Genomic DNA, 25,539 nt, shown 5'->3' with positions numbered 1-25,539 from the left:
TCAAAGGATGCCTAGAGATCATCAACTTTAAAGTCGACACTAGTATCTACTGATTGTAGTGTACACACGCATGTGTATGTTTGCGTGCATGGTTGGTCATCTGAGTGTTAAGTGTCATGTCTTCAGTATTACACTCAGAAAAAAACCATCGCAGATTTCAGCTATGAAGCATATAGAATCAGCTACAATTACCCGGCCCATCTATCTTAAACCAGTTGCAAAAGAAAAAAGAAAGCCTTCAAAATAACCATTTATAATCAACATACAGTCAGTAGCAACCAGTACCAAACTTCTTGAAACATAGCTGAGACACCCTAGATACATCAAGGTGCAATATGACAGGATTGTATTAACCTACTGTGTCCCCAAATACATGATTCTCAGTTGACAATGAAAACATGTGCTTATCAGAATTGTCACCAGCATGTCCTCACATTCTGGATACATATATGTATCATCACATAGATGTAGCAAAAGCAGGACTATTTCAACAAAGGTGGCCTACACATGAAGCTATAACATGGATAAGGATGACAAAACTGGAATGACAAGTCCTCGCGAATCATGTGGAGCATGCACCTAGCAAGTTCTTGGCAAATACTGGCACTAGCACACAATCTTGGATGCCTTCCACGCTAGGCAGAGATCTCCAATCGAGTACCAGAGGATTGCAGGCCGCAAGATATGCGAAATCATAGCAATGTGACAAAAGTGCAAGGTTGTGGCTGGCCACAAATATTGACTTAGAGAGCCAATTCTCGTACTGCAAAGTGATGTTCTGGTATGTGGTGGAGACAAGGCACATGAGGTCGACAAGCGCATACAATAGATGCTCATGCTATCTCATAATTTGACATGACTAGGAGAAAGCTCAATGCTCTTATACCTTGGAGATAAAATTGATAGACATTATTGTCGAAACTGTACAGATGGTAAGCCGTTTACAGGTAGAGAACTCCACTGGAAAAGGTGGTGCCACTGTTGTGTGAATTCATGGATTCATCATAGTTGAACAGTGGGATATTGCCGCTTTGCTGAACTCCAAAGAACATCTAAAACAATCTGAAGCTCCAGTTACACATGTTTGCAAGGTTTCCCATCCAGCTGTTAACCAGAACTCGCTTCGGAACTAATCGAAACTGGCCAGATGTCATATATGGCTAGAGATCAAACTCAGTTATTTAAGTGGTTATTCGCGCTGGCCATATATATGAGCAAGAATCCATATACTTCATCTTCCTCTGTGTCATATCACTGCAGACGGATGTGCAACGTGGCTTTTGTTTTTCTTGTGCTGCAATCTGACAATAGGAGACTTTCCTAGCTTCCTTCCAAATTTCATACCAAGAATTTCACAACCGGCCCGTCACTGCCAGGAATCAGGTGTGGGCCATCTTTGCCAACACCAGAAGTAGGTACCCTACAACTACTGTCAACATGTGAACTTTTAAACTGCGTCACATAATGGATTGGGTGACATCACTGCATCATAAACAGATAACCTGCTCTCAACGGTCAATCGGCAAATTGGGCATGACTGACACTTGTTAGAGCAGGGCCTGCAAGGGAAACAAATGGAGAACTTTAGAATTATCGTGCATATATAGATGACAAGAATGTATCCAGAATGTACCAAAATATCAGGATGAACATTCAAGCTTACTCGCAGAGAACATGATGGCGGCAGGGAAGCATAACAATGCATATGTCTCTTTCAAAGCAAATTCGACACAAGATCCTTTCCTGCATTGATGCAAATATTCTGGTAGGATTAGTTCAGGCAAAGTTTGTAGTAAAAATTAGTCGGAAACATTTAGTGTGTATTAACCCTTTGATGATAATAGATGAACAATCTCTGTATGCTGTATGACAATGGTACAGCCTTTTGAATAAACTGTCGAAAACTCTAAAAGGCAAATAATGGCATACAGATGGAGATAGCTGTTTGGAGATCTGTAAGTGAATACATGAAAATTGTGAAGAATGTTTTGGTGTGATGAAAAAGGGGATAGCAGGTGACAGCTATAAGTCTTGTCCTTATCTACTTAGGATACTTATCTAGAGTAGTTGGTGGCTGTGTCAGCCCTTATCTTTATCCCTAGCATATACTTTAACATCTCTAGAATATGCTCTAGCTTTCTTAAGGCTCAAGCAAGCTATCTTATATGTATCCCCAACCTGCCATAGTTGTGGTATGGCTAATGAAATCTGAAATTCAGCCCCAAACCTGTGTTTGGGTTCTAACAAATGGTATCAGAGCCTAAGTTCATCTGGGTTCTACCCTTACCACATCCCAATCCGTCGCCAAGTCGCTCCACTCCTCATCCTCTTCCTCCAACCGTTCCACCACCTCCAGCATACGTGCTGCAGCGGCTACAGCAGCCAGGCGCGAGGAGGCGGCGGCTGAGCGTGTAGCAGCAGCGAAGCGGGCGGCTCGCATCGCCTAGGCGGACCTTGCTGCGGCGCGTGCGGCTGAAGCCGCCCACCAGGCAGCAGCGGCTGTGCTCCGTGCGGAGGTGGACGAGCAGGAGGACTACGGCGCCCGGGCGAGCGCGTCGGATGCAGGAGCGGCGGCGGCTGCGGCGGCGGCTTTGCGCCGCGGAGCGGACGCCGAGCGGGCCTGGCCCGACGCGGGCGGCCTGGGCGGACGTGGTGGACGAGAGGCTGGCGACCGCTTCGACGACCGACGCAGACGCGACGTGGGTTGCTTCGACGGACGATGCCACGACTTCGATCGGGACGAGGGGGCGGCATGCGACGCCAACGCCTGGCTAGAGCGGGAGGAGCGGCGCGAGGCGCGGGAACTGGGCAGACGGGAGGCTAGCACGCGGAGCCCTCACATGCAGCGCGCGGCCCGGCTCCCCTCCCGTCGTGCAGACCGTCGTCAAGGACGCTGGCGACGGATGGCCCATGCTCGCCAAGACCAACTACGCCGAGTGGTCCATGGTGATGAAGGTGAAGATGCAGGCGCGGGGCATGTGGGATGTGGTACGGTACGGCGACGCCGACTTCGACGAGGATCGACGGGCACTGGAGGCGCTTCTTGCTGCTGTTCCGACGGAGATGCACTCCTCCCCCGCGAACAAGCGGACCGCCAAGGACGCCTGGGACGGCATCGCCGCAGCATGCATCGACAGCACCCACGGCCGCAGGTCCACGCTTCAGAAGCTGCGTCAGGAGTGGGAGAACCTGGCTTTCAAGCCGGGTGAGGACGTCGACGACTTCGCTCTCCGCCTCAACACCCTGATGCAACAGTTGGCGTGGTACGGCGACAACAACATCAACATCGACGAGGAGAGAGCCGTCGAGAAGTTCCTCCGCGTCGTCCCCAAGAAGTACTCGCAAGTCGCCATCGCGATCGAGATATTGCTGGACTTCTCCGAGCTATCGATCGAGGAGGTGACGGGTCACCTCAAGGCCGTCGACAACCACGAGCAGCTACCTCCCGCAGAGCCGGTCACCATCGGTGGCAAGCTTCTCTTCACCGAGGAGCAGTGGCTCGCCCGCCGGTGGGAGCAGAAGAAGGGGGAGGCCTCGGGTTCTTCAGCTTCGGGTTCATCAAGCAGGCGCAAGCGTCGGCTGCTCAAGCGGGACAAGGCGCGTGGTGGCGCCGACGGCGAGCGCAAGGCTACCCGCGACAACACCTGCAACAACTGCGGGAGGTCCGGCCACTGGGCCAAGGACTGCCGGCAGGCGAAGCGCGGCGATCAGGCGCACGTCGCGCAAGCGCAAGAGGGTGACGAGTCGGCTCTGTTCTTCATACATGGGGGCATCGAGCCGCACTCCTCTCCCGCACCGGCCGCTGCCGCGCTCCTCCACCTCGACGAGCCGCGGGCTCACGTCTTCCTCGGCAACGGGTCCAGCGGCGACAAGATCGACGGGTGGTACCTCGACACCGGCGCCACCCACCACATGACTGGGCGGCGGGAGTTCTTCTCTGAGCTCGACTCTGGCGTTCGAGGCTCCGTCAAGTTCGGGGACGCCTCCACCGTGGAGATCAAGGGCGTCGGCTCCGTCGTCCTCACCGCCAAGACCGGCGAGCACCGACTGCTCACCGGTGTCTACTACGTCCCCGCGCTGAGGAACTCCATCAGCCTGGGATAACTGGATGAGAACGGCTCGCGCGTGGAGATCGAGAACGGGGTCTTACGTATCTAGGATCGCCATCGTCGTCTTCTCGTCAAGGTGAACAGAGGCCCCAACCGCCTTTACGTCCTCCACGTGCAGGTGGCGTAGCCTGTGTGTCTTGCAGCCCGTCGTGACGACAACTCCTGGCAGTGGCACGAGTGCTTTGGGCACCTCAACTTCGAGGCCCTGAAGCAGCTCGGCAACAAGGAGATGGTGCAGGGCATGCCGCGAGTCGAGCACGTGGAGCAGTTCTGTGACACCTGCGTCCTCACCAAGCAGCGGAGGCTCCCCTTTCCCCGCTAGGCGAGCTTCCGCGCTAAGGAGAAGCTAGAGCTCGTGCACGGTGACCTCTGCGGCCCCGTAACACCGGCCACACCTGGAGGCCGACGCTTCTTCTTGCTCCTCGTCGACGATGTGTCCCGCTTCATATGGGCGGCCCTACTCGACACCAAGGCGGCGGCTGCGGACACCATCAAGCGCCATCAAGCTGCTGCGGAGAAGGAGTACGGCCGTAAGCTTCGGGTGCTACGCACCGACAACGGCGGCTGAGTTCGCGGCGTACTGCGCCGACGAGGGGATACAGCGCCACTTCTCCGCGACGTACACCCCGTAGTAGAACGGCGTCGTTGAGCGCCGCAACCAAACGGTGTTGGCCACCGCCCGCGCCCTCCTCAAGCAGAGAGGGATGTCGGCAATCTACTAGGGGGAGGCGGTTGTAACACCCCGGTGTTATGCCTGCATTTAGGCATTGCTAATCATACATATTGTGCATCATCAAGCATCCTATTCATACATGCGCAATCTTGCATATAACAACTGAAACATTACTTCGAAACATACGAAACATGTTTGTGAAAAGTAAATGATGCATACACTTATTAGAGTTGTTTTGCCCTGATTCTTGCTTGCTAGTTGAGTAGAAACTGTTGGTTATGCTTGTAAATCATCTAGAATTGTTTAGCAAAATTTTTGGAGCAAGGTTTGTATTCAAATTAATTCAAAACTTTGCTTCCAAAGTAAATTCCCAAAATTAGGGTTTTTGAGTTAAAATTTAACTTTGATTCTATAATTTAAAAAATCTAGATAGAATTGGACTTTGGTCATAAAAGCAAAGTTGTAGGGAATTAAATTGTAAGCAACTTTCATTTTTGGTACATTTTCAAAAGAGGTCATTTTCTTGCTCAAAATAATGATTGAAAGATGGCATTTAAAAATTTCTTGAAAATATATTGAAAAATTCCATTTCTATTTGTCTGGGCCGCCGCCTCGCTTCTGGCCCGCCAGCCGAAGCCGGCCCAGCGAGCCCCCGCACGCCGCGCGCCTCGCCTCGGCCCAGCCCAGCGCCGTGCCAGCCCGGCCTGCCTCCGCGCGCCGCGCCTTCTTCTCCCGCGCGCCGTGCCCGTCGCCGCGCCACGTCCTGACCGCGTCAGGCGACGCCCGCCGCGTGTCCGCCACGCGCCCGGCTAGCTCTGACCACGCAGCGCGCTGGCGAGCTTGAAGAGGAGCGCGCCCTGCTGCCAGCCGCACGCGCTCTGCCTTCACTCCTCCCGCGCTGCCTTTCCTTCCGCCAGAGCCCCGAGCTCCGCCCTCGCCGCGCCCGAGCTCCGCCGGCGTCAAACTCCCGCACCACCGCGCCATTCTCCAATTACTCGCGCCCGCAGCTCCGCCTCGCCTTCCTTCAAGTCGCGCTCAAGCTTGCTCCGCCTTCCGAGCACAGGTTGGGCCTCCCCGCGTCTCGCCGCCGACAGCCATGGCGCCGCCGTGCTCGGCCGCCATGGAATCCGTCTTCCTTCTCCCCTCCAGCCTCGCCTAGCTACCCTACCGAGCTCGCCTTCTCCTCGCACGTCTCCTGCGCTCGCTCGCTTGCGCTGCCGAGGCCGGAGATGGCCGCCGGCCGCTGGCCGAGCTGCGCCGCCGCGCCAGCGCGCGCCCCGGCAAAGCACCTTGCCTCGGCTGGCCAGGCCGAGCCAGGCCGAGGGCTGACGCCCTGTTGGGCCGTCCCCCTCCCTCGCGCTCGGGCCGCGCAGGCCGGCTGTGGCCGTGGGCCAGTTCATTTCCGCAGGCCGGCCCAGTAGCATTTAAATGATTTGTTTTCAATTTATTCATTATTATTTGAAAACAGAAATGGTTTGCAAAATATTTGGATACTCAAAGTTGCTCCAAATTTGTTGAAACAAATTTTTCTAGGTTCCTTATCACCAGATCTACTTGGGAAAATTATTGCATGTCATTTTTAAGATACTTTTCTATAGGATTTTATTTAATCATGTAAATTGCTGATAACTTGAAAAATGTGTATAAAAATATATAGGCTTCAGAAAAATATGATTTCAAGTTTGTTCATCTTCTTGTGTTATGTACTTCCTAAGGAAAATATGTTTCATGCATGTGCTGTGGAAAACTTTGGAGGTGTAGTTCAAGTGTCTTTAATGGCTGATTTTTGTTATTTTTGATAGAGAGCAAACTTTGTATAAAACATGCATGTGGTAATTTTTGTACAGTCATTATATGCTATGAAGAACCTAGGAAAAATATTAATTCTGTTGTTTGACACTTTTCATAGTACAAAGTAATTTCATGCTCATCTTCATGCTATAGCTTGTCATTTTTGTGTAGGATAGTTTACTTATCCAAATGCCATGAAATTTTTATGGTAGTCTGTTTAGGGTAGTATTGTGCTACTGTAATTTTCTCAGATTTTTAGGAGCATCAGAAATATATGTTGCTATTCAAACCTATTATTAATTAGGGTTTAAACAAGTGTTGCTTTAAGTGTGATTAAGAAAGTAGTAAAGCTTTGGTGTATCTTTGAAGCATTTCATAAGATAGGTTAACTTAACATATTAGTAGTAGAAGAGAATGCAGTAGATGACATGTGCTTGTAGTGTAGTTCTTAGATGATGTTGACTACCTTGCATTTCAACATATCCATTGCATTCATCTCCTTCGATGCACCGTTTGCATAATCACTTACGCGCATTGCATCATACAGGATCGCAAACCGAGAACCCAGTCGTCATACCCGAGGAGCCCGAGGTGCAGCAGCAGGAAGTGCCAGAAGTCGACGAGGAGGACGTTGAGGAACTTCCGGAGTGCCCCGATCACCGTCCGAGCTCCTTCGAGAGAGGCAAGCCCCAGAGCATTTTTCTCCCGGTTTGCAATTAATTAATTAAATGCTTTACTTTAATTGATGCATTACGTTCAGGAGTTGTTTGCAACCGTTGCTGCATTATACCTTGTTTACCTTTGTTATACTATATCCTTGTTACCCTGGTATCCGCAGTCAAGTCAATGCTTAGCTGGCTTAGACCGGTAGAAGTCGGGTGATTTCCTGTCACCTGCGAGCTATAGGTGGTTACCTGGATCTGCTTGGATGACTATGAAGTCATGGTATAACTAAGTGTTAAATGAAGTTGAGACCGGACGGAGACTTGCAGAGTTTTGGACTGTAGTGTTTCCGTCTGTGTCGATTAAGGACCGACCGTTGTTGGGCCTCGAGTCATGTTGAACGCATGCCTTACATTTAGCTGGCCGGATAAAGTACCTTCCGACCGCGAAGCTGGGAGATTTTTCGGGCCGAGTAGATTGCCCGCAACGCACTGTACCGGAGCAGGTGTGGTAGGACACGGGGGCGAGATGATAAGACCAAAGTGCAGTCGGTCGGCCCCCAGGTACATGTGGTTCCTGGCAAACTCGAGATACCTGGAAAGTTGGCTCGGTGATCAATATCTCACTTTAGCGGGTGAGTGAGGTTTGTGTAAGGAATAAATCACCAGCTGGTTAGGAATCGATTCGAATCGCCATCGCTCCTGGATAGTGAGCACTTGACTTGAGTTACTTCATCGTAGTAAATGTTATGGAACACTTGGACAGTTATAGTGAATATGACAGTATGGAAATTGTTTAATGATCATTGGTTATCATTATCTGCTTATTCACATGATTACTCTAGCATAGGTGCAAATCTAGTTGACAGGTTAATAATAATTCACTTGGCAATAATGCTTTTAGAAAGGTTCTTGAAATGCTAAAAATGCTTCTTTTTGCAAATGAGTCAGCTACCCTACTATAAAGCCCTTCATAATCCTTGGTGTCATTTATTTTCGGTTATGTCGGGTAAGTCTAGCTGAGTACCTTCTCGTACTCAGGGTTTTATTCCCACTTGTTGCAGATGGGCAGATGTATTATGGCTACTGTATCAACTGCCTTTATCCTGCAATGGGTGATGCTTAGGACCATGGGCATGGTCACTCCTTACGTCTCATCTGATGCTTTTGTTGGAGACGATCATCCGCTGGCACTATATTTAAACTCCGCGTGAGTGTGTGTGTGGTTTGAACAAATGACTTCCGCTAGTTTCATTCGAACTGGTTTGTAATAACTATGTTGAAACTCTGATGTATTTAAGATTGCGAACTTTTATGTAATATGTGGTGGTGACCGCTAAACTTATTACGATCATGGCTGGGACACGAGTTGGTTTGAAATCCTTCGTGATTTCACGGACTACCGGGTTATACGGGCTTAAGTTTGCTCAATCGTCTGCTCTGGTGGATGATTTTCTTACTTAATTTCGTATAATTGGTCGGTTCTGTCACAGCTGGTATCAGAGCATGGTTTAGTGTGTCACTGTTCACAAGTGTATTTAAAACAAAAAGACATTTGGAAAACGTAATTTTAAAACTATAAAGTGTGCCAGTGATCATATCCTTTATGCCCAGTTAAGGACTTTAGGTGGCTTAATTAAGTACTGACTGGGGTTCTTGCATCATATTTCTCTTTCATCGCTCATACGGCGTGCTATTGTATGAGTGCCACTTGTTTGAGTGGTAATGAATGGATCATTTGCCTCTACGCCTCGGTAAGTGTGAGTTGTGAGAGCATGATCGGATACACCGCCGATCTAGGGTGAATGCTTATATGATGCTGGAGTAATTACATGTTCTACGCATGTTTTACAAAGGTATCTCATGTATGGGTCTTCCGTCTGTGGAGGCGATGCCGTCAATAGGACGATGGTTTGGGTAGTTACTACCGTTGTACACGTATCTGGGGATTCGTGTAGAGCGTGTAGATAAAACTTTACTGCTTTTATGCATTCATTGGGAATTGGGCTGAAATGAATTTTCTGCAGGTACATAACAACGCTATCGTGTAGAACGTATTAGCTACGTATTGAGAGATCGTTGTATGCCACCGAATTAGTCGTTAGAAATTATTTATTTCCTAAGTTTGTGAGAACGTACGACCCGTACAGACATCATGTTACTTGTGCATCTCATTCATCCCATGCATACCTCCCCTTATAAATTGATTATCTCATTTTGATAAAAGTGTATCACCTAAAATATGTTTCCCCGAAGTAATAAGAGAACTTTTGCTACAGATGGCCCGCACGAAGCAGACCGCCCGTAAGTCCACCGGAGGAAGAGCACCCCGACGTCCGTTGGCCCTGAGGGAGCACCGCACCTCGGACACCTTCTTGAGCGAGTTTGGCATGCCGACCTTGCTTTGGAGAGTGCTCCATGATGTGGGGTACCCAGAGGGTCAAGAGCCGGTGTACTCTTGGAATGAGAGCCAGTTAGCAGATGATGGACTTGCAGTGGTGGAGATCACAGTTCCTGCTCTCGGTGATGCTCCAGATTGGGATGGTTGGCATTTTGAGTTTGAGGGTGCAGAGGGAGCAGCCTTCCGTGTCATCAGGGACATTATGAGCAGATTTCCCAGTGAGCTTGCTGCAGCTTTAGCTGGTACTTTTCCTAGGGATGATCCTCGTGATGCCATTTGGGTTCAGCCTCCGGGAAGTGCATTGGTCAGAGGTCCAGCTGAGGGACAGGCTAGCGACAACCAGGCAATGAGTGCTATGTTCGCCGCCATCAGAGCGTATGAGGGTCTCGAGAGTACCTACTGGACTTTGACTGGCTTGCGTAGTGAGGATAAGCTCAAAGGGAAGAAGCAGAAGAAGAGACAGGCACGAGCTATAGCTAGCTTGCAGGAGCAGTTGGCTGATATGAACTTACAGCGAGACCAAGCGGTTGAGAGAGGTGATAGAGCTATGCAGCGAGTGCATACGTTGACTCAAGCCAACAACAATGCAGACCGCATGATTGGACAGTTGGTTCAAGAAAGGAATAAAGCCTGGAACGCAAGAAACCTTCTGCTGCAGAGGGTCGGTGAGCTAGAGGAATACAACGGCTACTTGCACGAGGAGTTTCACGCGCTCTACAACGGGGTTGGCCCATATGCTCCACCGAACGTCGCTGGTATGGACGTTGACAACGACAACGAGGACGAGCCTGCAGTTTCACCTGGGGGCGATGGTGACGTCTCCGATCCCGACGATGGCCCCGAGGAGTAGGCTAGTTGCTTTGTGCTAGTATCTAGGTCTTGTCGCGATGACCTTTCTTTTGTTGGCATGTAATTTATCGTATGTTGCTTCGAATGTATGAGACTTGGCATATGGATGGAACTTGATTTTAGAATGCGATATCTGAACGCATAAAAAGTCCAGTATATGTATGCTGGCAATGTGATTATATGGACGCAATGTTTGCCGTTGAAGTAATTCGATTAAGTGCTGTTGTTTTAATTGGAATGCGATTGTTGTGCCTCTGTTTTTATTGTATGAATTTATTCTCTCCAGTAAATTCAGTATGGCATAATTTTTTCCTTCACTCGCAATTATTTCAGCGTCACTCAATCGTACTTGTTGCTGAAATATGCAGATGACAAACACTCGCCGAACCATGTATGAGGCCGCTGAGCCCGGTGCCAACGGTGCGGGGACCGGTGGTGGTGGTGGTGATGGAAACCACGGCAACAACAATGAACCCCCCCATGAACCGCATTTGCCACCTCCTCCCCCGTTTACCCCTGAGATGTTCCTCGCACAGCTACTCGGGAGTCAGCGCAACACAGAACAATCTCAGAAAAACATGGAGGATCTTCTCAAAACCATCGCCAACAACGTTCAACGTGGTAACAATCAAGGTGGTGGCATGGGAGTGAACCAATATAGCAGCTTCAAAGATTTCATGGACACCAGGCCACCAGTCTTCAAGGAAGCAACAGAGCCACTCGATGCTGAGGAATGGATCAACACGATGGAAGATAAATTTCGTGTGTTGAGAATGACTGAGGTGCTGAAAACGGAATATGCTGCACTTCAATTGCAAGGACCGGCGGGAATGTGGTGGAAGCACCATCGCACCACTTTCCCTCCAAATGCTTAAATTTCTTGGAGAGAGTTTGCTGAGGCCTTCCGTGGAGTCTATATTCCACCCGGACTGACCGAGATGAAGTTAGGAGAGTTTCTGGCATTGAACCAGGGCACCAAAACCATGACGCAATACCTGCATGCCTTCAACAACTTGTGTCGCTATGCTCCCGACATGGTTGACACAAATGCTAAAAGGATAGCCAGTTTTAAGAGGGGTCTTAATCCAAAAATGATGAAGCATGTTGGTATCAACAACCGCGTCAGATTCAACGACTTCATCAGCGACTGTCTGAAGCAGGAGAAGAATAACAACGCCAGCACCGCAGCCAAGACACGCAAGAGAGCCTTTGAAGGTGGGCCATCTCAAGCTAGAGCACCTATGGGAGGTCGTCCTCATTATCGCCCATCGACACCTGGCGCTAGATTCAGGCCACCTTAGCCAAGAAGCCAAAATTTCCGTGGACCTCAAAAGCCGTACAAGATGGCAGTACAGCCCAACAAAGCGGCCGCAACTGCGGTACAAGGCAGTTCCAAGGGAGCTGTGGGATCTGCCGGGACAGTAAGAGGACCCTGCTATAACTGTGATCAACCCGGTCATTTCTCGAGGTTTTGTCCGTACCCGCCTAAGAAGAAGCAGCAGACTTATAATGCTAGAGTGCATAGTACAACAGTGGATGAAATTCCAGAGGGAGAGCCCGTCACTGCTGGTAAGTTTCCTGTCAACGAAAACCCTGCAGTTGTTCTATTTGATTCTGGATCATCACATTCTTTTATGAGTCAAGCATTTGCACAGAAACATGGACAACTATGCACAGAATTAGGTTATGGGTACCGTATAAGTTCAGCAGGGGCTGATGTTTTGACCAACCAGATGGTTCGAGGGGCAACCCTTGAATTAGGTAGCAGGAAGTTCCGAGTGAACTTGATAGTTATGCCTGGGTTAGTCTTGGATGTCATTATAGGGATGAATTGGATTAAGGATTGGGGAGCAGTCATAGATACTGAAGGTCGAGTACTTACCCTTAAGGATCCCCTGGGTAAGGGTACTTTCCAAGTACCATTGCCTCGAAGGACAGACCTTATAAGTGTTACATGTGCTACGGCAGTCACACCTATTCATCAAATTCCGGTAGTGTGTGAATTTCCGGATGTATTTCCGGATGAGCTACCTGGTCTTCCGCCAGATAGGGAGATTGAGTTTGGAATCGAGCTAGTCCCCGGAACAGCTCCGATTTCAAGGAGACCTTATCGGATGCCTCCAGATGAGTTAGCTGAGCTGAAGAAGCAATTAGAAGATTTGTCGAAAAAGGGGTTTATTCGACCAAGCAAGTCTGAATGGGGATGTCCCGCTTTGTTTGTGAAAAAGAAGAAAGAGAGCACGTTGAGAATGTGCGTAGACTATAGGCCACTCAATGCTGTGACCATCAAGAATAAATATTCCTTGCCACACATTGATGTTCTGTTTGACCAATTATCCAAGGCCAAGGTATTCTCAAAAATAGATTTGAGATCCGGTTATCATCAGATTAAGATTAGGCCACAGGATATACCGAAAACTGCATTTTCCACCAGATACGGGTTGTATGAGTATCTTGTCATGTCTTTTGGCTTGACAAATGCTCCTGCATACTTTATGTTCTTGATGAATACAGTTTTCATGCCAGAATTGGATAAGTTTGTGGTAGTATTCATCGATGACATTCTGGTGTACTCTGAGAACGAAAAAGATCATGAAGAGCATCTGAGAACTGTCTTGACCAGACTTAGAGATCATCAATTGTATGCTAAGTTTAGCAAATGCGAATTCTGGTTGAAGGAAGTTCCTTTCCTTGGTCACATTCTGTCAGAGAATGGAGTTTCAGTCGATCCAAGTAAGGTGCAAGAAGTTATGAATTGGAAAGCACCGACCACAGTTCCTGAGGTTAGAAGTTTCTTAGGATTAGCAGGTTATTACCGTCGCTTTATACCAGATTTCTCGAAGATCGCCAAACCAATGAGAAGCCTCCTTCAGAAGGACCATAAATTTGTGTGGACAGAAGAGTGTGAAGCAGCTTTCCACACTTTGCGGAAACTGTTGACCACTGCTCCAGTTCTAGCACAACCAGATATCGAGAAACCATTTGATGTGTTTTGCGACGCATCAAAAACTGGATTGGGTTGTGTCCTTATGCAAGAAAGGAGAGTCATTGCTTATGCATCACGACAGTTGATAAAGCACGAGGTCAACTATCCAACACATGATCTTGAACTTGCTGCGGTTGTGCACGCCCTAAAAATTTGGAGACATTACCTACTTGGTAATGTGTGTAATATTTTCACGGATCACAAGAGTCTTAAGTATATCTTTACCCAACCAGAGCTAAACATGAGACAACGTAGATGGTTGGAATTGATCAAGGATTACAACTTGAATGTGCAATATCATCCTGGTAAAGCCAATGTAGTGGCAGATGCTTTGAGCAGAAAGTCACATTACTTGAATGTGCAGCCATTACTTGAAGATGTATTCGATCTAATGCATCCTGCTGTGTTGCATAGTATTCAGATTAGTTGCTCTTTGGAGAGTAAGATAATAGAAGGTCAGAAAACTGACAAGGGGATATTCCACATCAAAGAGAAAATAAAAGAAAAGCCGTCTCAACACTTTAAAGTGGATGAACAGGGCGTGTTGTGGTTTGACAACCATCTTGTGGTTCCCAAGGATCGAGAGCTTAGGAATAAACTCATGGATGAAGCTCACCTTTCTAAGCTATCTATCCATCCCGGAAGTAGTAAGATGTATCAAGAACTAAGATTTCGTTATTGGTGGACCAAAATGAAGAAAGAAATTACAGCATATGTTGTCAGATGTGACACATGTTGTCGAGTGAAAGCCATTCACATGAAACCTGCCGGTATGTTGCAACCCTTATCAGTCCCTAGTTGGAAGTGGGACGACATCAGCATGGATTTTATCACGGGTTTGCCCACTACTCAAAAAGGACATGATTCGATATGGGTAATTGTGGATCGTCTTACCAAGACCGCTCATTTTTTGCTGGTAAAAACAGATTATCGACCACCTCAATATGCCGAGAAGTATATCGCAGAAATTGTGAGGTTGCATGGTATACCAATGACCATAGTATCTGATAGAGGCTCACAGTTCACGGCTCATTTTTGGGAACATTTACACAAAGGCTTAGGAACTAGTTTGATACGCAGTACCGCTTATCATCCTCAGACAGATGGTCAGACTGAACGAGTAAATGCTGTTTTGGAGGATATGTTGAGAGCCTGTGTATTGTCTTCTAAGGGATCATGAGAGTCATGGTTACCATTAGCTGAGTTTTCTTATAATAATAGCTATCAAGAAAGCATCAAGATGGCCCCATTCGAAGCTTTATATGGCAGAAAATGTAGAACACCATTGAATTGGATCGAGCCTGGTGATAGAAGGTATTATGGCATTGACTTTGTAGAAGAAGCCGAGAAGAAAGTTCATATTATTCAGCAGAATATGAAAGCTGCCCAATCACGTCAGAAAAGCTATGCAGACAAAAGAAGGAGACCCCTTGTGTTTGAAGTTGGTGACTATGTTTATCTGAAAGTCACGCCAATGAAGAAGAAAAGGTTTGGAATTCGAAGAAAGCTTGCCGCGAGATTCGTAGGACCATACAAGATCTTGGAACGAAGAGGTCCGGTAGCCTACAAGTTAGAGTTACCTGAGACAATGAGTACCGTTTTCCCAGTTTTTCATGTATCACATCTCAAGAAATGTTTGCGTGTTCCGGAAGAAAGAATAGAACCTCGAGGTATCCAACTCAAATCAGATTTGGTGTATCGTGAACAACCAGTACGGGTGTTAGACACTAAGGAACGTGCTACTCGGAATAGTGTGGTAAAAATATACAAGATACAGTGGGATCATCATGATGAGGGAGATGCAACTTGGGAAACAGGAGAGTATCTACAAAAAGCTTATGAAGAATTTTATAACAAATGGTTCGTAACCCAAATCTCGGGACGAGATTTTTATAAGGGGGGAGGGCTGTAACACCCCGGTGTTATGCCTGCATTTAGGCATTGCTAATCATACATATTGTGCATCATCAAGCATCCTATTCATACATGCGCAATCTTGCATATAACAACTGAAACATTACTTCGAAACATACGAAACATGTTTGTGAAAAGTAAATGATGCATACACTTATTAGAGTTGTTTTGCCCTGATTCTTGCTTGCTAGTTGAGTAGAAACTGTTGGTTATGCTTGTAAATCATCTAGAATTGTTTAGCAAAATTTTTGGAGCAAGGTTTGTATTCAAATTAATTCAAAACTTTGCTTCCAAAGTAAATTCCCAAAATTAGGGTTTTTGAGTTAAAATTTAACTTTGATTCTATAATTTAAAAAATCTAGATAGAATTGGACTTTGGTCATAAAAGCAAAGTTGTAGGGAATTAAATTGTAAGCAACTTTCATTTTTGGTACATTTTCAAAAGAGGTCATTTTCTTGCTCAAAATAATGATTGAAAGATGGCATTTAAAAATTTCTTGAAAATATATTGAAAAATTCCATTTCTATTTGTCTGGGCCGCCGCCTCGCTTCTGGCCCGCCAGCCGAAGCCGGCCCAGCGAGCCCCCGCACGCCGCGCGCCTCGCCTCGGCCCAGCCCAGCGCCGTGCCAGCCCGGCCTGCCTCCGCGCGCCGCGCCTTCTTCTCCCGCGCGCCGTGCCCGTCGCCGCGCCACGTCCTGACCGCGTCAGGCGACGCCCGCCGCGTGTCCGCCACGCGCCCGGCTAGCTCTGACCACGCAGCGCGCTGGCGAGCTTGAAGAGGAGCGCGCCCTGCTGCCAGCCGCACGCGCTCTGCCTTCACTCCTCCCGCGCTGCCTTTCCTTCCGCCAGAGCCCCGAGCTCCGCCCTCGCCGCGCCCGAGCTCCGCCGGCGTCAAACTCCCGCACCACCGCGCCATTCTCCAATTACTCGCGCCCGCAGCTCCGCCTCGCCTTCCTTCAAGTCGCGCTCAAGCTTGCTCCGCCTTCCGAGCACAGGTTGGGCCTCCCCGCGTCTCGCCGCCGACAGCCATGGCGCCGCCGTGCTCGGCCGCCATGGAATCCGTCTTCCTTCTCCCCTCCAGCCTCGCCTAGCTACCCTACCGAGCTCGCCTTCTCCTCGCACGTCTCCTGCGCTCGCTCGCTTGCGCTGCCGAGGCCGGAGATGGCCGCCGGCCGCTGGCCGAGCTGCGCCGCCGCGCCAGCGCGCGCCCCGGCAAAGCACCTTGCCTCGGCTGGCCAGGCCGAGCCAGGCCGAGGGCTGACGCCCTGTTGGGCCGTCCCCCTCCCTCGCGCTCGGGCCGCGCAGGCCGGCTGTGGCCGTGGGCCAGTTCATTTCCGCAGGCCGGCCCAGTAGCATTTAAATGATTTGTTTTCAATTTATTCATTATTATTTGAAAACAGAAATGGTTTGCAAAATATTTGGATACTCAAAGTTGCTCCAAATTTGTTGAAACAAATTTTTCTAGGTTCCTTATCACCAGATCTACTTGGGAAAATTATTGCATGTCATTTTTAAGATACTTTTCTATAGGATTTTATTTAATCATGTAAATTGCTGATAACTTGAAAAATGTGTATAAAAATATATAGGCTTCAGAAAAATATGATTTCAAGTTTGTTCATCTTCTTATGTTATGTACTTCCTAAGGAAAATATGTTTCATGCATGTGCTGTGGAAAACTTTGGAGGTGTAGTTCAAGTGTCTTTAATGGCTGATTTTTGTTATTTTTGATAGAGAGCAAACTTTGTATAAAACATGCATGTGGTAATTTTTGTATAGTCATTATATGCTATGAAGAACCTAGGAAAAATATTAATTCTGTTGTTTGACACTTTTCATAGTACAAAGTAATTTCATGCTCATCTTCATGCTATAGCTTGTCATTTTTGTGTAGGATAGTTTACTTATCCAAATGCCATGAAATTTTTATGGTAGTCTGTTTAGGGTAGTATTGTGCTATTGTAATTTTCTCGGATTTTTAGGAGCATCAGAAATATATGTTGCTATTCAAACCTATTATTAATTAGGGTTTAAACAAGTGTTGCTTTAAGTGTGATTAAGAAAGTAGTAAAGCTTTGGTGTATCTTTGAAGCATTTCATAAGATAGGTTAACTTAACATATTAGTAGTAGAAGAGAATGCAGTAGATGACATGTGCTTGTAGTGTAGTTCTTAGATGATGTTGACTACCTTGCATTTCAACATATCCATTGCATTCATCTCCTTCGATGCACCGTTTGCATAATCACTTACGCGCATTGCATCATACAGGATCGCAAACCGAGAACCCAGTCGTCATACCCGAGGAGCCCGAGGAGCAGCCCGAGGTGCAGCAGCAGGAAGTGCCAGAAGTCGACGAGGAGGACGTTGAGGAACTTCCGGAGTGCCCCGATCACCGTCCGAGCTCCTTCGAGAGAGGCAAGCCCCGGAGCATTTTTCTCCCGGTTTGCAATTAATTAATTAAATGCTTTACTTTAATTGATGCATTACGTTCAGGAGTTGTTTGCAACCGTTGCTGCATTATACCTTGTTTACCTTTGTTATACTATATCCTTGTTACCCTGGTATCCGCAGTCAAGTCAATGCTTAGCTGGCTTAGACCGGTAGAAGTCGGGTGATTTCCTGTCACCTGCGAGCTATAGGTGGTTACCTGGATCTGCTTGGATGACTATGAAGTCATGGTATAACTAAGTGTTAAATGAAGTTGAGACCGGACGGAGACTTGTAGAGTTTTGGACTGTAGTGTTTCCGTCTGTGTCGATTAAGGACCGACCGTTGTTGGGCCTCGAGTCATGTTGAACGCATGCCTTACATTTAGCTGGCCGGATAAAGTACCTTCCGACCGCGAAGCTGGGAGATTTTTCGGGCCGAGTAGATTGCCCGCAACGCACTGTACCGGAGCAGGTGTGGTAGGACACGGGGGCGAGATGATAAGACCAAAGTGCAGTCGGTCGGCCCCCGGGTACATGTGGTTCCTGGCAAACTCGAGATACCTGGAAAGTTGGCTCGGTGATCAATATCTCACTTTAGCGGGTGAGTGAGGTTTGTGTAAGGAATAAATCACCAGCTGGTTAGGAATCGATTCGAATCGCCATCGCTCCTGGATAGTGAGCACTTGACTTGAGTTACTTCATCGTAGTAAATGTTATGGAACACTTGGACAGTTATAGTGAATATGACAGTATGGAAATTGTTTAATGATCATTGGTTATCATTATCTGCTTATTCACATGATTACTCTAGCATAGGTGCAAATCTAGTTGACAGGTTAATAATAATTCACTTGGCAATAATGCTTTTAGAAAGGTTCTTGAAATGCTAAAAATGCTTCTTTTTGCAAATGAGTCAGCTACCCTACTATAAAGCCCTTCATAATCCTTGGTGTCATTTATTTTCGGTTATGTCGGGTAAGTCTAGCTGAGTACCTTCTCGTACTCAGGGTTTTATTCCCACTTGTTGCAGATGGGCAGATGTATTATGGCTACTGTATCAACTGCCTTTATCCTGCAATGGGTGATGCTTAGGACCATGGGCATGGTCACTCCTTACGTCTCATCTGATGCTTTTGTTGGAGACGATCATTCGCTGGCACTATATTTAAACTCCGCGTGAGTGTGTGTGTGGTTTGAACAAATGACTTCCGCTAGTTTCATTCGAACTGGTTTGTAATAACTATGTTGAAACTCTGATGTATTTAAGATTGCGAACTTTTATGTAATATGTGGTGGTGACCGCTAAACTTATTACGATCATGGCTGGGACACGAGTTGGTTTGAAATCCTTCGTGATTTCACGGACTACCGGGTTATACGGGCTTAAGTTTGCTCAATCGTCTGCTCTGGTGGATGATTTTCTTACTTAATTTCGTATAATTGGTCGGTTCTGTCACAGCGGTGATGACTGCAGTCCATCTCCTCAACCGCTCGCCCACCAAGGCTCTTGACGGCAAGACGCCGTACGAGGCCTGGCACGAACGTAAGCCGGTGGTGAGCCACCTCCGTGTCTTCGGTTGTCTCGTCTTCGCTAAGGAGCTCAACCACGTCTGCAAGCTCGACGACCGGAGCACGCCAGGGGTCTTCATCGGCTATGCGGAAGGCGTCAAGGCCTACCGCATCCTCGACCCTACAATACAGCGCGTCTGCATCTCCCGAGACGTCGTGTTCGACGAAGGGCGAGGCTGGGTCTGGGACAAGGCGGCGGCTCGACTTCGACTCTCAGAGACTTCGTCGTCGACTACATCCACTTCGAGGGAGCCGGGGGAGCTAGCAACTCATCTTCACCGAGCTCGTCTACCTCAGCACCCGGCTCGCCATCAGCTCCAGCGAGTACTCCACCGCCTACACCCCCAGCAAGTCATCCACCACCTGTACCACTGGCTACGCCCCGCTCTCCTACACCGGCTCCCCAATCTCCTACATTGGCGCCCACACCTCCGAGATTGGCATCAGCAGCCTTGGTCCGTGACGAGCAGCGCACGATGGAGTTCGCCACTCCCCTATCCGACGACGAGGATCGCGTCGATGCCTACCACGACGACGAGCCTCTGCGCTACCACACCTTGGACAACATCTTCGGTGATCAGCCTGTCCCTAGCGGTGCACGACTTCGAGGCGGAGCTGCACCTAGCGCACGAGGATGGCGAGCCCCGCTCCTTCGCTGAGGCGGAGGGAGACGCGGCAAGGCGCGCCGTGATGTAGCAGGAGATGGACGCGGTCAAGCGGAACTGGACGTGGGAGCTGGCGGATCTTCCTGCCGGCCACCGCGCCATCACCCTTAAGTGGGTATACAAGCTCAAGAAGGATGAGGCCGGGGCGGTGATCAAGCACAAGGCACGTCTGGTGGCGCGCGGGTTCGTCCAGCAGGAGGGAGTCGACTTCGACGACGCCTTCGCGCCCGTTGCGCGAATGGAGTCCGTCCGTCTCCTCCTCGCACTGGCGGCCCAGGAGGGTTGGCGTGTGCACCACATGGACGTCAAGTCCGCCTTCCTCAACGATGACCTGAAAGAGGAGGTCTACGTCCACTAGCCGCCGGGATTCGTCATCCCCGGCAAGGAGAACAAGGTTCTTCGCCTACGCAAGGCCCTCAACGGCTTGTGGCAGGCACCCCGAGCTTGGAACGCTAAGCTGGACTCCACTCTCAAGCAAATGGGGTTCCAGCAAAGTCCTCACGAGGCTGCAGTCTACCGGCGGGGCAAGGGAGGCAATGCCCTATTGGTAGGCGTCTACGTCGACGACTTGGTGATCACCAACACCAAGGAGGCAGAGGTGGAGTCATTCAAGGAGGAGATGAAGGCGACCTTTCAGATGAGCGACTTAGGCCTTCTCTCCTTCTACCTGGGGATTGAGGTCCACCAGGACAGCTCCGGCATCTCCCTTCGCCAGACCGTCTACACCAAGCGCATTGTCGAGTTGGGCGGGCTCACCAGCTGCAACCCAGCACACACTCCCATGGAGGAGAGGCTGAAGCTGAGCCGTGACAGCACGGCGAAGGAGGTCAACGCCATGCGGTATCGGCGCATTGTGGGCAGCCTTCGCTACCTCATCCACACACGGCCGGACCTGACGTTCGTTGTTGGCTACGTTAGTCGGTTCATGCAGCGACCGACGACGGAGCACGAGCAGGCCGTCAAGAGGATCCTCCGCTACGTCGCGGGCATTTCCGACTACAGCTTGCACTATCGGAGGTGTCCCGGTGCGGAGCACTTCATCGGGTACAGCGACAGCGACCTCACCGGCGACAGCGACACAATCAAGAGCACCAGCGGGACGCTATTCTTCCTCGGCAAGTGTTTAATTAGCTAGCAGACGGTCAAGCAGCAAGTGGTGGCTTTGTCCAGTTGCGAGGCGGAGTACATCGCTGCCACAACCGCTTCGACTCAAGCTCTCTGGTTGGCTCGACTGCTAGGCGATCTCGTGGGCAGGGACGCAGAAGCAGTGGAGCTCAGGGTGGACAGCAAGTCCGTCTTGGCTTTGGCAAAGAATCCCGTCTTCCATGAGCGCAACAAGCATATCCGCATCAAATACCACTTCATCAGGAGCTGTTTGGATGAGGGGAGCATCAAGGCCGGCTACATCAACACCCAGGATCAGCTCGCCGATCTTCTCACCAAGTTCCTTGGGCGGGTCAAGTTCCAGGAGCTTCGCGCCAGGATTGGGATGGTTCAAATTCCCCAGAAGGCGCCACACAAGACTTAGGGAGAGAATGACAGCTATAAGTCTTGTCCTTATCTACTTAGGATACTTATCTAGAGTAGTTGGTGGCTGTGTCAGCCCTTACCTTTATCCCTAGCATATACTTTAGCATCTCTAGAATATGTTGTAGCTTTCTTAAGGCTCAAACAAGCTATTCGGTGCAGAGAGCTCTCGCTCTGTGCGTAAAGATTCACATAACTAACTAGATTCAAGAAAAAAAAGGGCGTACCCAGTGCAGAGAGCTCCCGCTCTGTGCGGGGTTTGGGGAAGGGTGTCAGTGGCAAGCCTTACCCTCGTCTGTGCAATGCAAGGAAACCGCGACTCGAACCCGGGACCTTCCGGTCACAGGCGGTAAGACTCTACCGCTTATACCAGGCCCGCCCTTCTGACTAGATTCAAGAAAGTCAAAACAAAATAGGACACAAACTGGTCCTTAATATAAAACATCAATCAAAATAATGCTAATATAAAATGAATGGTTGATTCGAGCTCCATATTCCAATACCACTAAGAGAAACAATCGCAATTATTAGATATTAGTATTTCATAAATTTGGTTGCTAGAACTAAAACGGAAAAAAAACTGGAGATAGCAACTTCTGTCATAAAGACTCCTGGATAAGACTTAACTGAATGGTTTTAGCATTAATTGAAGAAAAGCTTGTCCAGGACTAGTCAAATGGTTTGAACATGTTCAATGAAGACCTCCAAAGGCACTGATGCATAGTGGAATCCTAAGGTGTGGCAATAATGTAAGAAGAGGTAAAGAAGCTATTCACATGCCTGATCATGAAGAGCCTTTAGATCCCCTATAATAATATTACTATATTATTTTCTTCTATCTTTCTTTTCCCTTTTTGTTGGTGACTCATGTTGGGTTTCAACTCTAGCCTATCCTAACTTGTTTGGGATTAAAAGGCTTTGTTCTTATTCTTGTTCTTGTTGGAAGAACAGATTACCACAAACTGAACGTTCAGGGGCTACAGGTGCAAGTCTTAAAAGTCTTACAGGAAGCCTCTCCCAAATTGCTTCGTCGGTTATAGTTTCTCCATGTCCAGGCATTAAAGCACCACACATCCTAATGAGAACAAAAAAGAGTAAGGAATAGTAAAGAAATTGTGCAAATAAGCATGAACTAATAGGTATATCTTTTACATTATTCTTTGCACGACCTGTCAAATGACAAACAATAAATTTTCACCTCAAATGCCTGGTTCATTGTTCACACCATAGCAAAATTTTCTGGTAATTACTCTTGTATACAAAAATCCTAGCAACAAATTTGAACTTACTAGTGAAAAATGGTCGCTGACTATTACCATGATCCTTATATATTACGAAAAGGCTATATTTCCAGAATATGAAGAATTTCTTACAGATTGGGATGACACTGTATAGGTTAGATTATTGATGTAGAAAAAGTAGAAGGCGAACTATAAAATGATTATATGACAAAAAGTTGTCATGTAGTGCTTATTATTGGTATAAGCAATTTGCACTTTTCCACTTGTTTTATGTGATTACCTGAAGTTGTCAACCAGTGTAATGATTTCTAAAGCCAAGAGGGGAAGAAACACAAGCTTTAAATCTATGAAAGGTTCCACATGACATACCCTGCAACATTCATGTCTGCAGATTCTTCATCAAGTTGCACGCACAAGACTAATGGGGTGTTTGGTTTGAGAGATGGGGTGATCCATAACCTTCACATCCCTCACGTTTTCTTTTGGTTTGAGGAAAGTAATGAAACTGTGTCTGCCGAAGTTACTGTCACCTAAAATCTCAGCACCTTAATCGTTAAACCAAATGTACAAAGCAATTCTTGGCTGGTAAACAACTAAAAGATTGTTTGGTTTGAGGAATCAATCCATCCTAGATGAGGTGGTGCATCATGAGTCCATTCTTCAAATTTGGTGGAATGACTCCATTCCCCGTACTAATACTAATTATTAGCTTGTGAAGAATAAGGTGATGATGCATCAACCCATTCCATTTCACAGACCAAACACAAAAAAAGTCAGGAATGAGTAACTCATTCCTCAAACCAAACAGCCTATAAATTTCCAATCATGGAAGGTCTTTTCATACCCTGACTCAGGACAGGATGCAAGAGCCAATTTCCAATTCATTTACCCAGAAGGAATTTCAGAATCCCCTCATTCAGTGACTCAGTTGCAGGTGCAATTTGTCAAATCACCAACGCATCATTTCCTATGTCGCAAATGAAAAGGCTGCGTGATAAATTAGGATGCCCGCACCATCCACCTCCCGTGCCCTCTCTAAGTTTCACAACCTCCATGGCTACATGAGACTAGATACCCCAAACGATACACATTTTCTCCGAGCGAACCGGTACGGCCCTCGGCCCAGCGAAACGCGGGTCGCCGCTAACATTTTCGCTAGCAAAGTGCCACATATGGATTGGATTGCTGGCTTACCACCAGGAGAGCGAGACGACGCCGTCGAGCTTGAGCGCGAGGAGCGCGGTGAAGCAGAGTAGCAGCGCGTGCGCCGCCGCCCCCTGCCCGGCCCTCCGCACCCACTGCCACGTTGCAGACTGCGGTGGCGCGGCTGCCCCCCTCCCCCGCTCGGCGGCGGCGCTACTTCCCGCGGCGTCGCCGGTTACTCCCCGTGCCATGAACGTGCGATGTGCGCGTGTGAGGAGTGCGTGTGATATGACGGTGGGCCGTTGCCTCTTCTCCCCGCTCGTTTCGGCTTTTCGGGTGATGTGGTGTCCGTTGGGCTCTCTATCTTGTAACTGTCAGACTGGGCCCACGGCTACAAGATCCTACTGCCCTTCTGTAGGCTGTTTGGAACGACTCAAAAACTCTTCTGCCTGTCCTTACGAGTCTTACAGGCTACAGTCAGAGCTTACGAGTTAGTCTACCGTGTTTTTCTCTCATAATAAATCAGTACTAGTCGGGTTTATCAGTCCAGAAATCAACCAACGAACAGGCTCTTAGTCTTATATTTGGCATGGCTTCTCTATCGGCTTTAGAAGCTGTTTGGATCCGTTTTGTGCTAACTGAGATAAAATAAAACGATTTTACCTAGAAAGCTCCATAAATCATGCTCTCGCAGAGGTTTCAGGTGGGATGGAGCAAAAAACAATAGCTTTACCTAACTTCACCTCATCCTGCATAGGGTACTGTAAGAGCTTTTTCAAATAACTCTATTTTTAGAGTTGTTTTGCCCTATTTTCGGTAAGAGCATGGGGTGCAGAAGAGACCAAGATGTGAGTAGAAATAAAAAAGAATAAAAGCTATGTAGCTGACCGGTGGCTCCTAGAAAACAGGTGCGCTGATTTGGGCTAAAAATAGGGCTCTTAAAAGTAGTGGAAGCTCTCAAATCCTAAACCGGACCCTATTTTCTGAAGTTGATCTAAGATCGTCATTTTCCCTGCCCGTTCTCTCGGTTTTTTTATGATAAAGATAGCATGCTTCGAATGCTAGGTGCTTAGAGTATGTCCAAAAGCTATTTAAAAATCACTTGATAAACAAATGATTATTTGAATAAAATAAAATTATGGAACTATATTCTTGCCTGCTTCAATACTACATTCGTTCTATTTTATCTGGCGCACACACATATTAAGATTCAAACTTTAAAACTTTGACCAGTAATTAGGCTAACAATTTTAACCATTATAATACAAACTTTATATGATTAGATTTATAAGAAATTATACTATCCAAAGATTATAAGTTTATAAGCATAAATAATATAATATAACGTAAATGAATGGTTAAAGTGTAATCTAGGAGACCGTGTTATTCTAACTTATGCCAGATAAAATGGAACGGATGGAGTAGCTTTTAATAGTTAGCTTGCTAAAACTTGAAAATTGGAAGGGATAAGCTTCCTAAAACTTGAAAACCGAGTGGAGGAAAGAAAAACATGTAAAAACCACACGAGAGGTGGTGCTTGAACGAATAGCAAGTCCATATCTAGAAATAGATAGAGA

General features: G+C 47.7%; 1 protein-coding gene across 2 annotated transcripts; it reads right to left on the bottom strand.

Annotated features, from left to right (window-relative positions):
* Positions 1-277: 277 nt before the first annotated feature.
* On the bottom strand, positions 278-24,251 carry LOC136546206 (uncharacterized). 2 transcript variants are annotated; one of them, XM_066538168.1, is made up of 4 exons: positions 24,014-24,251; positions 22,584-22,653; positions 1,664-1,743; positions 278-1,559 (listed from the first exon to the last, which is right to left on the bottom strand). In XM_066538168.1, exons 1-4 carry the CDS (start codon positions 24,211-24,213, stop codon positions 1,448-1,450), a joined length of 462 nt encoding a protein of 153 aa, XP_066394265.1. In that variant the 5' UTR covers positions 24,214-24,251; the 3' UTR covers positions 278-1,447. The 2 variants fall into 2 exon arrangements, with proteins under 2 accessions (XP_066394265.1, XP_066394267.1); XM_066538170.1 differs by lacking the exon at positions 22,584-22,653.
* Between the last annotated feature and the right edge of the window lie 1,288 nt (positions 24,252-25,539).

This window comes from Miscanthus floridulus, chromosome 3, assembly GCF_019320115.1.
Source record: "Miscanthus floridulus cultivar M001 chromosome 3, ASM1932011v1, whole genome shotgun sequence".
Taxonomy (NCBI): domain Eukaryota; kingdom Viridiplantae; phylum Streptophyta; class Magnoliopsida; order Poales; family Poaceae; genus Miscanthus; species Miscanthus floridulus.
This window is presented reverse-complemented; position numbering and strand designations above follow the sequence as displayed.

Excerpts from the sequence above, each read along its gene's own strand:
- LOC136546206 (XM_066538168.1), bottom strand. The coding sequence starts at position 24,213 with ATGGCACGGGGAGTAACCGGCGACGCCGCGGGAAGTAGCGCCGCCGCC. Across the intron at positions 22,654-24,013 it reads GTCGTCTCGCTCTCCTGGTG|GATGTGTGGTGCTTTAATGC; the intron begins GTAAGCCAGCAA and ends TGTTCTCATTAG. Across the intron at positions 1,560-1,663 it reads CGCCATCATGTTCTCTGCGA|GCCCTGCTCTAACAAGTGTC; the intron begins GTAAGCTTGAAT and ends TTTCCCTTGCAG.